The following is a 16,305-nucleotide window of genomic DNA, read 5'->3' as shown; positions in this document are numbered from 1 at the left end:
GGGTCAACTGAGAGCAACACGGGCGCTGTAACATTCCCCACCATTGGCCATAAATGGCAAAAGATCCAAGCACTTGAGTCAAGAATGTAACGGACCGACTGATAAGGAGCAAAGACCCCCTTTTATTCAAACACACGCACCACAGCGATAAGACTTGAAGGGGGCCTCTCGTAGATGCTTCTGGCCTGTGGTCAGAAATAGCAAAGTGGCGAAGTGGTCAGATCGTCCGTTGGACCGACCCGGCTCTTTATCAATAATTCAAAGGAAAAAACAACAACCGTTTGACTCGTGCTCGCCCGCTAATGGAATACCAGAACATCACATCTGACACAGAAGGCTTCTCTTCAGAGTGTGGATTTGAGGCCATTTTCCGAAAAAAGCAGACAAAATAGCCTTTGGTCCGATAAACGCCCAATAAAACACAGCCTCGATGACCTAAAGAAAAAATCACTCTGCGAATCTTTAATTGCAGCAACATTTGCCTTCTGACAACAGTTCTCCTCCAAGTACAATGACATTTAGGCCTGTCATATAACACTTTCATTGTACGTGCCGGTTTTTCCACCGGAGGATGTAAAATATGACATTCACCAGTCTGTCACTTTACCCTTCAAGGTAATGCCGCCTCGGTGGCAGTTGGGGCAATCCTTGTGTAAGCGATAAAAACGCAACAATGCAGTCAACACACATCAGTATACATCAGTGACAGCTCCAACGTGTCCTCTCCAGTTGAAGCCTTTCCCTCTATCTGTCCTTGTGTAGGGTATTAGACACTAATAAATCATTCGTAACATAATTCAAAAGGGGTTGAGGAATTGTAACTTCAAAGAAAATACCTAATATGTCCGATTGAACCTGAGCAGAATCCGAAGTAGACTAAATGTAGGGACTCAGCTGTCTCCTTCATATCTCCCCCGTCAGCGGCAAAGGAGGTCGTCTATTCAGCTGCTGCCAGACATTCAGCATCTCCACTGGAAATTGTTCTAATCTCTGGGTGGCCCGGGGACTGGGAAACTGTATCTCACCTAATCTCTGACAGATGGGCAGAATTTAGAAGGATCAATGAAATTATGATAATGAGGCAAAAAGCAGATGAGCCGTGGAACGACCGAGGAAAGTCAAATATCATCGGAAAAAAGCTCCGTTAAGCATTTCTTATCCTGGATGACTCAATTAGAGTTGGACTGTTTACAGTGTCTTAGTGGTGACCGATCCAATCACACCGGGTCTGTCTATCTATCTATCTATCTATCTATCTATCTATCTATCTATCTATCTATCTATCTATCTATCTATCTATCTATCTATCTATCTATCTATCTATCTATCTATCTATCCATCCATCCATCCATCCATCCATCCATCCATCCATCCATCCATCCATCCATCCATCCATCCATCCATCCATCCATCCATCCATCTATCTATCTATCTATCTATCTATCTATCTATCTATCTATCTATCTATCTATCTATCTATCTATCTATCTATCTATCTATCTATCTATCTATCTATCTATCCATCCATCCATCCATCCATCCATCCATCCATCCATCCATCCATCCATCCATCCATCCATCCATCCATCCATCCAGGTCTATGATTTTGGCTTAGTCGCTGCAATCTCGGCAGGTTTTATTATTTTCTCGGATTTCTTCAGGCTGAACTAATACAGACACAAACCTGTCAGCTGAAATACTTTTTTTAAATACACATTTAATGTGTTTTTTCCAAGAGTTTCGGTCTGGAGACCGGAATCGACATGGGGTAAGGCAGTAACATTAAATCTTATGAAAGTATAAACACAGTCACTTGTGTGAGTGCAGCGATATGCAACAAAATAACAGTTATCCTTATTTAAGGATGGGAGAATATTTTTTTGTGTTTTTGCAGTAGGTTGGCCCTGTCCCTCCAATTCCAATACGTTTTACATTTCAAACCATGGCAGAAAGTCTGGGCCCATCGGCCAGATTTTCAGTCAGCACTCATTTCTACTGACTCTTGTGGCCAGAAGCATCCAAAAAACTTTGGCGTGTTTCACCCGGATCACCAAAACACCTTAAAAAGAATAGTTTTCGAAATGAGTCGACCAAAGGCGATGCCAATGACTGTAACCAATTGGATTTGTGTCAATATTCCAACCTCCCAGTCATAACTGTGCAATTTTCATGAGTTTATCATGGATAGCTGTTGATATATTTAGCTTTTACATAAAATTGAACAATTTCTGCACTTCTCGAAGTGGTTATTTCCAGATGTGCTGCAAGATCATCAATTATATTAGCATTAATACGAGTATTCTGTGACTGAACAAAAGGCAAAGAACTGCACCGACGCCTTTTCTCATTGAAAGCAAAAGCTTTTTCACTTTCCAAACACCTTCAGGATTGATTTATCAGCTGGAGGTGGTGGGCAGTGGGAGACAGATGGTTTGGACACTCACCTGCCAAGTAACTTTTTGGACGTGCCTTTCCCTCTAACGGTTTGTACCAGGCCCTTTCCAGATGGTTCTGTGTGATAAACCATCTGGTGTGTGAAGTTATACACTTTCACCAGCACACATCCAACCCAAAACACCAAGTAATCAAGAGGTAAGCTAAGTACTACATAATCCTCGGGTTAGGTACTACGAAAATTTTAGGTGATCAAAAAATGTTTATTTAAATTCAGCTCGACACTGATATTTGAATTGTTTTTGACCAAATATTTTGTGCCACTGAATTTAACCCAAGGCTTTCTGTGGTAAACCCGCACTCATCAAACGACTTCAGGTGAACAGTTTGTTTCTGAATTCCCACAACAAATTTACTCGGACTGGGAAATTAGAAAGACTGATTATTTTCTGGAAATGTACGTACCCACTCAACTCATAACTTCGCAGTGCAGCGAGAGCTAAGAAATGTGCTTAGCCTGGTATACACAATGATAACTGAGGGGGAAACCAAAAATCACTTATGTAAAAGCCTCCTCTCATGCACAAAAATCTATTATATTCTCTTTTCTGTTCAACTTCTCATCTAGGTAATACAAATTTCATGAATAATGAGGAATCATAGGTGCTTTAATTACTTTCAGGTGTTTTCATGCACAATGGGATACATCGAAAATAAAATGAAAACTAATAAAATAAATTAAAATGAACTAAAATAAAATAAAATAAAATAAAATAATTGTATGTATTATTGTCCTAGTAACTCTGCAGATGGAGCAATGGGGCTACAACTGCAATTTCAGGAAATCTAGTTCATCTTCCCCTATTCCACTCTGTAAAGCCTGATGCAGCAAACAGCAGACATATCAAGAGTAGATAATCCACCATTTCTTCCAAAACACATTTTGGAGTGAATTGTATCAACCTATCATTGGTCATGTCACACCACTGCCTGTTTGAATCGCTGTTAGTGTCATTACTCTTGTGAAATATCAACTGTAACTCTGCATTTTTGTAATTCATTAGCACTATGCTTAATTTTACCACCTTTGTTATTTTGTTATATGTTTTTATTTCAGCTCGCCTGATGTCACGAGACTATGTGGGCAATGTGAATGGGTTTGGTCTTTAAACTTTAATTTTGGATTTACATAGAAAAAATATATTGGCTGAACCTATAGAATATTGTGATAAAGTTCTTTATCTTCTGTAATGCAATTAAAAAAAACAAAAATTACTTTTTCATGATATTCTAATATTTTGAGATAGGATTTTTGAGTTTCCTTCAGATGTAAGCCATAATCAGCAATATTAAAATAATAAAAGGTTTGCAATATTTCAGTTGATTTGTGATGAATCCAGAATATATAACATTTTTGTGTTTGTCATTCCACTACAGAAGATAAAGAACTTTATCACAATATTCTAATTTTCTGAGACAGTCCTGTATTCAGAATGCGCGACGGAGCAAACAGTCGAAAAATACAAGGGCAGATTCACTACCAAGTCTGCGGAGATAGACTATAAATACACATGTTGCAATTAAATGTTTCTTCACCGTGAAAATATCGTGTTTAATCATCATTTGAAAATTAAACAAATTTACCGTGTATTGGCATCCACAACAATGGCAGCAATTACTTCATTAATTGATTTGTAGTAGAACCTTGACATACACAATTACAAACAAATTGGCCTATAGACAGTTTTCGCTCAAATTTTGAATCGAGCTGCAAACAAGCCTCAATGCACGAGCACATAAACAAACTCAAGGGCTTTCTGCCTTGTTGCGTTGTAGCGTGGTTTGCACTTACATCGTTCAAACTTTTTCGGGCTTTCGTCAGTAAGTTAGCCCTCATTATGGCTCCCAGAAAGCTTAAAAGAGCTTGTGATAGTAGTGTTAGAAAGAAGTTAAGAATTACAGTTGATTTGACAAAGGAAATTAAAGCTAAACGAGAGATTTGTTTGATGCGATCGGGGAAAAAATTGGGAAAATTGCCCCGAATGAGTGAGCGAGTAGATGGTTGTCCGTATATGTGGCTCTACGATTGACTGGCGACCAGTCCATTCCCTCCTCTTGCTCGATGATAGGCTCCAGCAGCCCCGCGACCCTGAACGTGTCAGATCAATATGTGAAAAGGGGTGAGTAAGATCGTAATAATACACTTCTTAACTGTTTGGAAATCCGTCATATCCTATATGTCTCTCCCTTGGATCCTAGCGGCTGCGTGAGCTCCCTCGGGGCCCATCATGCCATGGGAAAATGAAATATTCCCTATGTTTAGCATTACTTAGATCATAGCGACTGCGTGGCTTCTTTCTGATTGCTGCCCTTTGCCCTGATGATAAATTAATAATGACAGTGTCATCATGTCACCGTGGTAATTGCAGCAGACTTTATGGTGTGGAATCTTGTAAGGGCTGTAAGGGAGGTGAGCTGTTGTAATAATTCATTATCAAATCATGACCATAAAACACTACATGAAAACCCTCGGGACAAATGGATCTCTCCACACGACTACTCTTATCGTCTATGAGTGTTTATATTAAATAACATTGAATACTAAAAAAATAATAAAATAAAAACAAACAAACACAAGTATGTTTTTTGCAAAGAACAATAACAATATTTTATTAACAGAAAATCTAATTTGATGCAGCAAACAAAGATCATTGTTTTTCAAACCCGAGGTGGCAATATTCAATTCATTACATTCAGCTAAAAGAGGAGGAAAAAGTATTACACGGGGAATCAGAAGGTAAAGGAAAAAAAAAAAAGACCAAGTAGATTTCAGACAGGGAGGATTGAACATGTTCAGACGGCGTGGGCGAAACGATGAATGGATGAACGTTCCTATAAAATCATCGTTTTCCGTGTACCCTGTCCGTTCATTGTGTTCTTTTATCCGTTGCACTGCTTCACGAGCTGAACATCTCACACACACCGCGATTCTTCATTTTCCGCGTGTTTCCGGCATCCCCCATGATCAAGACTAGCTGTACACGTCCCGGCTGATATGGGTTTAACAGTAAACTATTCCAATTTATCAAGATTACACCCTCTCTCCTCACCTCGTACAGATGTTCTCCGGGCCTAACGCTCGCTTCTTGTTGTCGGTTGCATGTTGGTATGGTGAAAGCAGCCCTTTCTCCGAAGCCCTTCAGCTTTGTCCTAAAATGACAAGAGGGCTGTAGTTTTTCAAAGCTGACACCGTGGACTGAACAGTCATGAGTCCCGCTGCCCTGACACAGTCCCAACAAATGTTTTGATGTCTTTTTATAGCTTATGCACATAATCTGGAGCACTTCTCTAATAAGTATCAATGTCAGCGTTTGCCTGAAGCAACAAGCCAAAACACACTCCCCAGACACACACACACACACACACACACACACACATAAATGGAGAAACAGAGGAACATGTTTCATTCTAAAGACATCAGTCGGACTCGAGGACAGTCGGGCGTTTTTAACGTTCTACGTCCACGAAAAAATATCGATCACTTCCGAACGGAGCCGAGGTAGAAAGATTTCCCCTCGTCACCCGTCGCTTTCGGCAAACCGCCGATAGTTTCCCGTGACAACCAACCTCAAAAGATGTGATTGAAGGGGAAAAAGTCAGACAGCGGAGAGATACGCATCATCTATTCATCAGGCATTTTCATAATCGCAGGCTAATTGCCTGTTGGCAAAAGGTAGCACTCAAGATATCTTCTCGGTTACATAACGGAACCCGTGGGAATAGAAAGGAAGGGGAGGTTGGACGAAGAGGAAAGATAGGAAGGAGAAATGGTGGAAGCGAAAGGACGGGGACAAAAGAGGGTTAGTTGGCGACAGAGTGATGGAGACAAGAGACATTCATCACGCTGTCTGTCTATTTGGGTTATTAGGTGTGTGTGTGTGTGTCCAAATTCATTAGTTTCTGCAAACGTACAAACATTTTGTTCTCAGATATAGAGTGGAAAACGGAAATCAAACAAACTTGCTCCAACAAGGGTAAAGGATAGGTTCGCACAGATTGGGTTCGGGTACTCGGAAGTGCATTAAATCTAAACATGCATGCACGTCATACAAAGATACGCGCCGTTTTTCCGTCCCTCTCTTTTTCTGTTTCTCACACACAGCCCAGGACAGGGATGCACAGACACATACAGAGCACAGAGATGAATAGAAAGGGGGTGCGGCGGCGGCGGCGGCGGCGGGGAGTAGAGGGAGGGAGCGGGCAAATTGGCCTGCGTCACCGTGTCCGGACAAAAGCGCAACCTCGCCTCGCCGGCATCGCTCGGCTTTTAATGTCACCTAAAAGGACAGTGACGTAAACTGCAGCCTGTGACCTGCAGCTACGCGCGGACGCATGCAACAGGGTACTCCGCTAAATAGATGCTCGGCATAACGCTTAGCTTTCGCTCGTTCGAAAAGAGGAAACGGGATGGATTCGAAAGAAGGAAGCCAAGCTATGATCGGACGGTAAATGATGATAATGGTGCAACTTGAAAGGTCAAAGGTAACAAATGAAAGGCACAGCTTCAATGGTTCCCCCTGAGTTGTCGCTGTCTTTTCCAACTTCCCAGTCTTTCCCCCATATTTTGAGTAGTTTTGAGTTCTGAATTCGAACGATGTAGCAACACCGTAGCTCTGTGTTTCGAAATTTTAATGTATTATTATTATTTATTACCTCCAGCACCAGTAAACATTAAACTTCACCAGACACTGTTTTAAAGGGAATCGCTGCATTGGGAGGGATTTTGGAATGAATAAACAGCGCAAACTTTTGTAGCTTGCTGACATCTTACGGTAAATCCACGCACGTATCGATCACACGTACACAGACACAAGGACTCACATTGAGGCATTTCTAAACTAATAAAAAGGACATGGGGACGGGATCTGTGCTTTAATTATATTTCTTTTTTTTCTTTTTTTTTTATAAAATAACTATGCACACAAGGTTTTTTTTTTTTTTTTTTTTTTTTTTGCACAACCACACTCAGAGTCAGAAAAATGCACATGCACGCTGAAGTCGGAGGATGAGAGACAAGTGGTGTCATGGATGCTGGCAGGATGCACTGATGCTCTGCTCTGATGGGATTTCCTGAGTTGTATGAATGACAGTCCCCCTGGGTGGACCCAAACAGGGCTCCTCATATCATCATCAAGATGTGTGTTTCTGCCCATGGCACAGAAACATGTCCTTTTGCAGAGATCATAGAAAATAAATTAAAATACTGAATACATGGAATGACATTTCAGGGATTAGTATGAGAGGAAAGAACCATTTACAAATACTTGCAAAAAACTCTTTGAGAGGATTATGACAAATGGCAAAAACAGACCGTATCACAGTATCCTCTTTTAAAATCAAAAAAATAAAACTTTTTCTTCACATTTGTTGTTTGTTTTTTTTTTTTTGTTTGTTTTTTTTCTTTTTTTTTCCCAGTAGACTATATCACACAGTGATAACAAAGAGAAGGAGAAATCTACAGCCACGTTAGCTTCGTGCAAAAAAAACACATACACTGGCACGCCGCATAGGCAAAGAGATCAAAAGCAAGACAATGCATACAAAAATATAGAAACTCTCCGATGCATCTCGTCTCCTCACGGCAAAAAACTAAAAACAAAAGAACTTTTCTGCCTCGTCGGCCCGCGCCGCCTCCCGAATTCACTGAAGGGTCACTTCAGGAACATTCTATTTGTTGTCGTCGCCGTTGTTGCTGTTGTGTATTTTTGTATGACCCCCCCCCCAAATTCCTGCGTCTTCCGTTCGGGGGATACACCAAACTCCGAAGATTTCCAGTCGCTATATCCGAGTACGATGACGTTTGGAATAATGTGAACAGCAACATGTTTAAGTGATAGAAAACTATTACAATAAAAGCATATCATTTCTGTCAATTGTTTTTTTTTTTAACTTTAGTATTTTAAAATACATACTATGTCCTGTCACTTTAAAAGACATTCCAGCATTTGCTCATAGTTGGTAGTGACAGGATTAAATATTTTGGCATACTCAGCAAGCCATGCCAATAAAAGGATGCTTTTTTATTTTTTGTCTCTTGCAAAGGGGGAGATGGGATACGGAGGTGGGCAGGTCCCAGAATGCATTGCAGCCTGCCCTCCCCTGTTTGGGGGAGATGAGCGGGTGGTTATACAGAACAGCTGGGATTAAAAATTGAGCTCAAGACCCGGGCAGCTCATCGATTTCAGCACTTGCAAAACACATGCAAATATAAGTCCGTCTGCGTGAATGGAGTTTCCGTCACCTCGCCGAAAGGGAGGACGGTCAAAAACTCAGAGCATCACAACTTAGACCTTGTCTCATTTTGACCGAAACCTGCCGCACTGAGTCCAGAACGCCTTTTATCACACAGATTAAAAAAAAGATTGTTTGGACGCCTCGGAAAGAAAATCAGAGTTGACACGCTGGAATAGGGCTCAAGCAGTTACAAAGTGGAGAGGGGGGTTAAAATGCTGCGAGTAAGGCAAAGACAGATGATTTGGAATTCAGTCTGAAAGGGGGAAAAATATGTAAAAAAAAAAAACAAAAAAAAAAACATGCACAAACTGTTCAGATGCCACGGAGGAGAGGATATAAAAGAAAAAAACACTGAATCAAGAACAGGGGAATCATTGGGTGTTTGGCTCTCCCACAGTGTCTTCTTCGTCTTCATCCTCCTCATCGAGAGACACGACTCCGGACGAAGCCACATCGGAAACTCTCCTTCGCGGATCGTAGTCGGGGGGGCCCTCCACCCCGTTGCCCTCCGCATCCGCCTGACACACGGCGCTCTCACAATCCTTGCAGGGGGTGTCGTCGTCTTCACCCGGCGACAGGTAGGTCTCAGAGTAAGACATGGAGTAGCAAGGAGACTCCTGCCCTCCGCACGGCCTGATGCCTCGCCCGCTCCCCCCGAGGCTGTGGAAACCGCAGTCCACCCCGCCGGGCCCTATTTGCCCTACCCGCTGAAGTCGGGCCAAGAGAAGCTCCTCCCCTCCCTGCAGCGCGGACAGGATCTTTGCGGCGAGCTCGGCCGCGTTACTGTGCGAGTGACAGCTGTGGTGGCTGCCGAGGTCCCGCAACAACGGGTGATGCTCATCCAAGCTGCAGAGGCTGGAACACAAGGTGTCAGGTGAGCCGGCGGTGGGTGAAGGGTCACCGCTGCCGCCTCCCTCTCTTCCTCCGCCTCCTCCTCCATCGCTGGACGGCCCTCGCAGGCCCAGATGTTGACAAAGCTGGCTGTGAATCAGGTCCTTCAAGTAAGGAGGATACGATGGCACATCTGGATGCAAACACACACGCACGGTAAAATGGAGAAGCGTTACTTGAGACTGATATGCCGACTGTCACGACTTTGCGGTCTTAACTTCATCCACCCGGCTCTTTTCTTTTAATGGGATTTTGAAATTTAAAAAAAATTTAAAAATTAAATTTTTTAAAATGTAAAAAAAAGAAGAAAAAAAATTCAGTATTTTTACTTATTTTTAAAACCTAGCTTAATTGATCCATTCAGTCATATAGGTCATATATGAAAATCGAGTATCATGATTGGACAAAGAAACTTTGCTTGAACCTCTAATGGCATTAGTATAACAATATAACAACTTCACATATGAACTCTTCAAGTATCCTGGGAAAACCTGTATATCAATATTGAGCAATGGTTCGATGCAATTTTTTTAATTCTTTACAGGAAGACTTTCTACAACATCTGAAAAAGAACACGGAATAGGTTAAAAAGGCTTTTCCTCTAGATGACACTTCTTTTACCTCTTATCCATGTTTGATATTTTTATATACTACTAATCTTGAATGGATGTCATATGACATCATTATTATTGCAAGACTGTTGTTCCGGATGCAGACTTTGTAAAGTATGAACAAATACTAACAATGAAGGACCTACTTTGACAGTTGTGCTCTCAATTACCCGCCTATAAACAAAACGCATTCCCCTTAAATTCATTGTTTTTTATAGTTTACTTTATTTCACTCAGACCAATGATGGACCAATGATGATTAGTTTCCTCTTTCCAATCAATGTTATAATAGCCTATCCAGAGACAAATTATTTTCCAAGCCAGTAGAATTGTCCTACATAGGCTTGAACTACTGTTAAAAAAAAGAGAATTGATTTTCCCATATAATTGCATACAGAGATAATAGAGCGAGGACGTATTACGGTTAAGGCCGATGCATTTTGTATCAGATCGGATTCATGCTCTCCATTATTCATCACTAAGGAAATTAGCTCATACACTGATATCAGCACATTGTAACTGCCTGGATGCAGTATGGATGTAAACACAACAGGGAATCAATTAGGAAAAAAAACACATTTATTCAACATATTTAGAACTGAGCTTACGGACACCCTAAACCACGTTCATGTTACAGCATCATATACACTGATCAGCAAAAGGATCAAAAACAGTTTGAGTACCCTAGTTCTGTATTCTCAGTGTGTATATGTATTGTGTTTAGACAAAAAACTCTTTTGTGAGGTTAAGAAAAAATCCCGACTCGATTTATACAGTAGCTTTAGTTGTAAGATCACCATATTTTTTACAGACCCTGTTTTTTTCACAATATTAACATTCGGCAGAGTGGATCAAGAACCGCAGCGTGGAGAGAGAGATTGGATGATGAAATGCGGTCTTATAATTCTCATTGAGGTTACGTGCTGTTATGTCAAATAGCTTTATGTTTGTTTTTTCTTCGGTATATTGGTATATTTACCAACCCCTGTTGACAGAATAAATACCTGCATACAAAACGGCTATACATTAATTTCAAAGCAACAAAATTGCACACGGAAGAAAATTGGCAAATCAAACTTTTTATACGGTATCGACCATTTGAGTTTCGTTACATGGCCTTTCGAATCTAAAGGTAAAAAGAGCATTTGCGATGAGTGTATTAAAACCTGAGCAAAAAAAAAAAAATCTATATTCAAAACTTTGTTTTATTGGATAAAAAAAAAAAAATCGAACTTATCTAAATGTATGATCTTATCTACAATTATGCTCTAAACGTCAAAGTGTATAAGAAAGACGTTAAGAGGCATCAAAATGCAGACCCTTCACCTCAAACAGCTCTCAGCTGAGTCTTATTACCTGGAGTTCACGGTATTCTTGCTGGAGTGTAATCAAGATGAGAGCTCCGTGAACACGTATACACACACATACACAATCGTGGTCCAATACGGACTGTATTTGTCACTGCCTCACACACCATCCTCATTTAGACACCGCCTCTGCTGCAAAGGGAATGATATTAAATTTGCAGGAGGATATCAAATTACGCAGGGGGGGGGCAAAAAAAAAAAAAAAGAAAAAATGTCAGGCGTGGATGAAAACTAGGGCAGTGGGACGGTGAACGATACCGAGAGCCGGGGGAGGGGAGGGGGAGGGATATACAAAAGCGGGGGGTACGATCGCTACGATGGCACTAAATGTGATGTAGTTGCATTGATGTGTGTGTGTATTTTTGTATTGGAGTCTGCATACCTGTGCTCTGTGTGTTGGGCTCATTAGCAGGCAAAAAGTCTTCGTCGTACGAGTCATCGTTGGACTCGTCGCCGTCCACAGACGACCAGGCTCTCAGCTTCGCCTCTGCGATGGCAAACTGCTCGGCCACACCTGCGTACAATCGGACACGTCGGATCACGGTTGACATAGTAACAGTTGGCCGGTGTGTCTCGGTGTTTCTGATAGCAGGCCCGTGTGGGGTATGACGTGCACGGTCTTGTATAAATCTGGATACAGACGGCATTCCCGTTACAGTCTCCGCGATTCATTTCGCTCTCTAGATGGCTGTCGTTGAGCGTTTGTCACCGAGGTCATGCAGGTTGCGCTCCTGCCGGCGTCGAGGAGGCGGAAAGGTGGAAGAGGCATCGGGGTAATGCAATGAAGGCGCAGGAAGAAAAAAAAAAAAAAAGAATGAAAACAACAAAAACCTTTTTTGTCCCTTGGGGAGCAGCAAAGTGATTGTCATTTCAAATGAAATAATGAAGATGCATATCTCTAGCTATTGATCTTAGTGTCTGGTTTTATTGCCTTTACCCTCTTCCCTCGCTTGAAATGTAATCATATTCAACAATTACGGTGAACCTATGGAGACTGATATCTAGAGTTTATATCATTCTTATTTCATTGTGTGTGTGTGTGTGTGTGTGTGTGGTATCTATATATTTTCTTGCAATTATCTTTGACCATAAATTCTTGTACTAAACATGTTATGATACTGTGGAGTTATTTGAGTTCTTATATTAACCGCACCATCTGTTTTTTTCTGATCACTGTTAAAGCGAATAAAAGCTTAAAGGAAAAATCAATAAAATAAAATAAAATAAAATAGAATAAAATAAAATAAAATAAAATACTCAAGAAAAAATAAAATACTCAAGAAAAAATAAAATACTCAAGAAAAAATAAAATACTCAAGAAAAAATAAAATACAAAATGTATGGGATCAGAATGATCAGTATGTTTATATCTCTGACTGTTTGCCATCCACCGACTGAACAGCAACCTTGTTTACATTGAATGTAGGTTTCAAAAACTGTGTGTGTACGCGCAGGCAAGTGTGTGTATGTCTGAGGTGACGCAGCCACACGAAGGCATGTGGTAGAAGTTACGAGTCACCTTCCATCTTCATCAGAAACCGTCCAAAGAGAAAATAAAGCTTCTTTGTTTTTTTTTTTGTTTGTTTTTTTCCTATAACCCCACAAGACAGCCTCACCTTTGTTTCTAACAAATCCACTCATCCTAACCAATCCCGTTTTGTCTCCAGTTGTCGCCCTCGACTAAAACGCCGCATCAATTCACTTCATTCTCCTGGCTCTCAACAATCTCGACTGTTTTCCAAGCGTAATCACTGGGTCCTCGCTCCTTTTTCTATTCTCTTTCCACCTCTTATTCTATCCCTCTCTTACTTGCTCTCTGGTCAATGCTCTGTATTCATGCATTGTCTCTCACAGAGTGAGAGATCAATGCTCTCATTCACTTTTGCTGTCGCAGCATCCGCGTTCCAAGGAGTCACTTCCCTCTCCACCATCATGATGTGCTTGTGTCTTTCCATGCTCCTAACATTTGCTTTCACTTCGATCCCTCCTCTCCGATCGCGCTCTGCTGTGCAGACGCCAAAAACATTTCCGAACCAGGCCTATCTCTGGTAGACATAGCGGCATATTAGGATGTCACGTTTGTTTTGCCTTGCTTGATTCTAAGAGGAATTCCATCACTACCATCGTCTGATTATCGCTATAAAATTCTTATACAAATAATACATTCTCAATGCATTCCTGGGCGTAAAATCCTATACACGCACCTTTGCAGTTTTAAGCCATAGACCTGCATATACAACAAATAACAGTTGTTGTAGGAGGTGATCTGGTTCTATGCTGAATGAATGAATGATGTCATGTTTAATTCCAAAATATGAAGACAAAAGTTCTTGTTCAGGGATGAAAATGCAAGGTGGTGAGAAGACCAACCGACCCTAGAATTCATACAGGATTGACCATAATGGCTACGATGTTACCCTTTTGTTTTCATAAAAGCAAAATAGGAACTAAGTTAGTGGTTTTGAGTAATACGTATCAAAAGCTATGAGGTGCCATGAATTCATGTACATTTCCTCGTTCTCCTAATGAAGATATACAGCACGTTTCAATCTCAAAATCTCGAACGCTAACATTTCCAGTTTGTCAACCAGCTCTATTTTCTTATACCATTTATAAATTGTTTGGATTCATTTTATGAGTAGATTTTCAACAATCCCATTATTTTCTGGCTAGCAATCAATCAGTCAATCAAGTAGCGAGCATATAATTACCTTAACTAAACTACAGCCAACTATGATTAGATTCATACCAGTTGATGATTAATGAATAAAAGTATACGGTAAAATAATTTACCAGGACTTCATTCATTGTCTCTGATGGATCGGAAGCGATCCCAGCTGACGTTAGGCAAGAAGCGAAGTAAACACTCGACCGTTCGGCAGGTGACTGTATCAAAACCTAAATATCAACATCTTTGATGAAGAAAAGTTCTGTAGCTTATTTACTGAGATAATGAACAAGAATCAAATTTAACCCTCCGCTCTCAAATGCATAAGTGTTCAATCATGAGATGTGCAATTTAATAGAATAAAATAATATGCTGAACAACATACATGCGCATACATTTCATATACATTTAGCGACAAATGATTCAAATAAAGCATAGCGATTTTGTTATTATTATACATTCCCGTGATTCAAAAGGTTAATTTCCCCCCTGGAAGAACCCGAGGAACCCTACATGTCGGACCATTTCTTTTCATTTCTTTCAGACAGTGGAATTAAGAATAAAGATGCACATCCAGCGCTTTGTCAGTTCACACCTCGTTTTTATCAAGTATATGGAAAGTGCACTTGTAGCTGCAAACAAAGTGTCTAAATATTCAGTTCCCAGAGCGCCTGCTTCAAGCGCACTCATTTTAGTGATTTCTCTACTTTTCATACACTCGGATACTTCCTTTAACAAACTCACACACTGCGTGCACGGCGGACCGCGTGCAATGCTGTGCTAATTGACATCACCCGATCACACGATGTCACATTTCTACAATGACAACACTCGAAATCAGATAATAAGGAGCCAGTTAATTGGTCATTATGGGGTACTTGGTGTTTAGAACCTCCGGACAGTTAAATAAAAGTGTTTACGTATAAATGTTTGATTTGCTTATTTTGATACCATTTTCAGAAGCCTACAATAACCTTATTTGAATGTCATTTAAGTAGACGGGGGTGATACATTGTGTTCAGAGTATCTAACATGCTTGCTCTATAAAAGTAGAAATATCAAGTATTTTTTGCATCGAGTACCAGTTAATACCTTTTCTGAGAAATGCACTGATCCTCTGCCTCGGCCATTTTTTTTAAGCACAATATGAGAAATGGCATTCTGGTAAATTCTGTTTTTCATTTTGTTTTTAACACATCGTTTTGTGCAAATGCGCAAGGCTCGATAAATTATCAATTTAAGGAAATGCGGGTTATGTAACAAATCTGCCGTCCCAATATAATCAGCCATGCCACTAAAAATATTCAACTGTGATAATCAATTAAATGAAGAGAAGAGAGCAGAGAAATCGTGAGATAGAAGAAAGGACGGGGGGGAAAAAAAAAAAAAAAGAAGAAGAAGAAGAAGAAGAAGAGGGGTACAGAGAAGACAGAGAGGAAAATCGCTCAGTCACGGTGGCAGTAGCCGGGAGCAAAACCTTACTGTGCAAATTAACCTTGAGAGTCTGCATTGCAGGGAGCGAAGCAGGACCGTGGAGGGCCGGTAGTCAGGAGGGACGGGGTGAAAGAGACAGAGGAACGGAGGAGATAAAGAGACAGAGGGTAGTAAAGGTGGATTTGAGATGGAGATGATGAATAGAAAGGACCAATCTGAGTAAAAGGAAAAAGTGCAGGCAGTGTTTTGAAAAGAACACCTACTTTATTTTCATGAGGGAGCTCAGTTAAGGTCGGATGTTTTCCTTTACCTGAATCTTCTTCTCATATCTATGTGAAAATTAAGCGAGGGGAACATAAAATTGGATCATCCAGCCACGTCCCGCAGATGTCACTTCTCACAAAGGGAAATATACAGTATGTCTTGGAGTATTGAAATGTCTTCTTCAGCCCTGGGGTTAAAACTGCGGATTTACAAAATGCATATTAGGCATTTCTAAGATGCTCGGGAGGGGGTTTGCTGAGCGGAGTGGCTTTAATTAAGCTTTAAAATCCATGAACTTCCAACTCACAAAGGCAAACAATCGGGATCTCTCGCTGCGGTAATTCAGAAAAGAAAAATGCAGAGAGATAAAGAGGCGTACGAT

At 40.7% G+C, this 16,305-nt stretch overlaps 1 protein-coding gene across 3 annotated transcripts in view; it reads right to left on the bottom strand.

The window, feature by feature from the left end:
- Window positions 1–5,036: 5,036 nt before the first annotated feature.
- The window catches only part of fam131ab (family with sequence similarity 131 member Ab), a 28,100-nt gene continuing 16,831 nt past the window's right edge, over window positions 5,037–16,305 (bottom strand). For all 3 annotated transcript variants that reach the window (XM_086142202.1, XM_086142195.1, XM_086142186.1), the window contains 2 exons: window positions 11,940–12,071; window positions 5,037–9,712 (listed from right to left, as the gene is read on the bottom strand). In XM_086142202.1, coding sequence (XP_085998328.1) covers window positions 9,060–9,712; window positions 11,940–12,071 — 785 coding nt within the window. In that variant the 3' untranslated portion in view covers window positions 5,037–9,059. The remainder of the gene's footprint in view (window positions 9,713–11,939; window positions 12,072–16,305) is intronic.

This window comes from Fistularia commersonii, chromosome 3 (genome assembly GCF_037954325.1).
Source record: "Fistularia commersonii isolate RoL2024-O1a breed Wild chromosome 3, RoL_Fcom_v1.0, whole genome shotgun sequence".
Lineage (NCBI taxonomy): Eukaryota > Metazoa > Chordata > Actinopteri > Syngnathiformes > Fistulariidae > Fistularia > Fistularia commersonii.
Note: the sequence above shows the minus strand (reverse complement) of the source record. Positions and strands in the feature narration are given on the sequence as shown.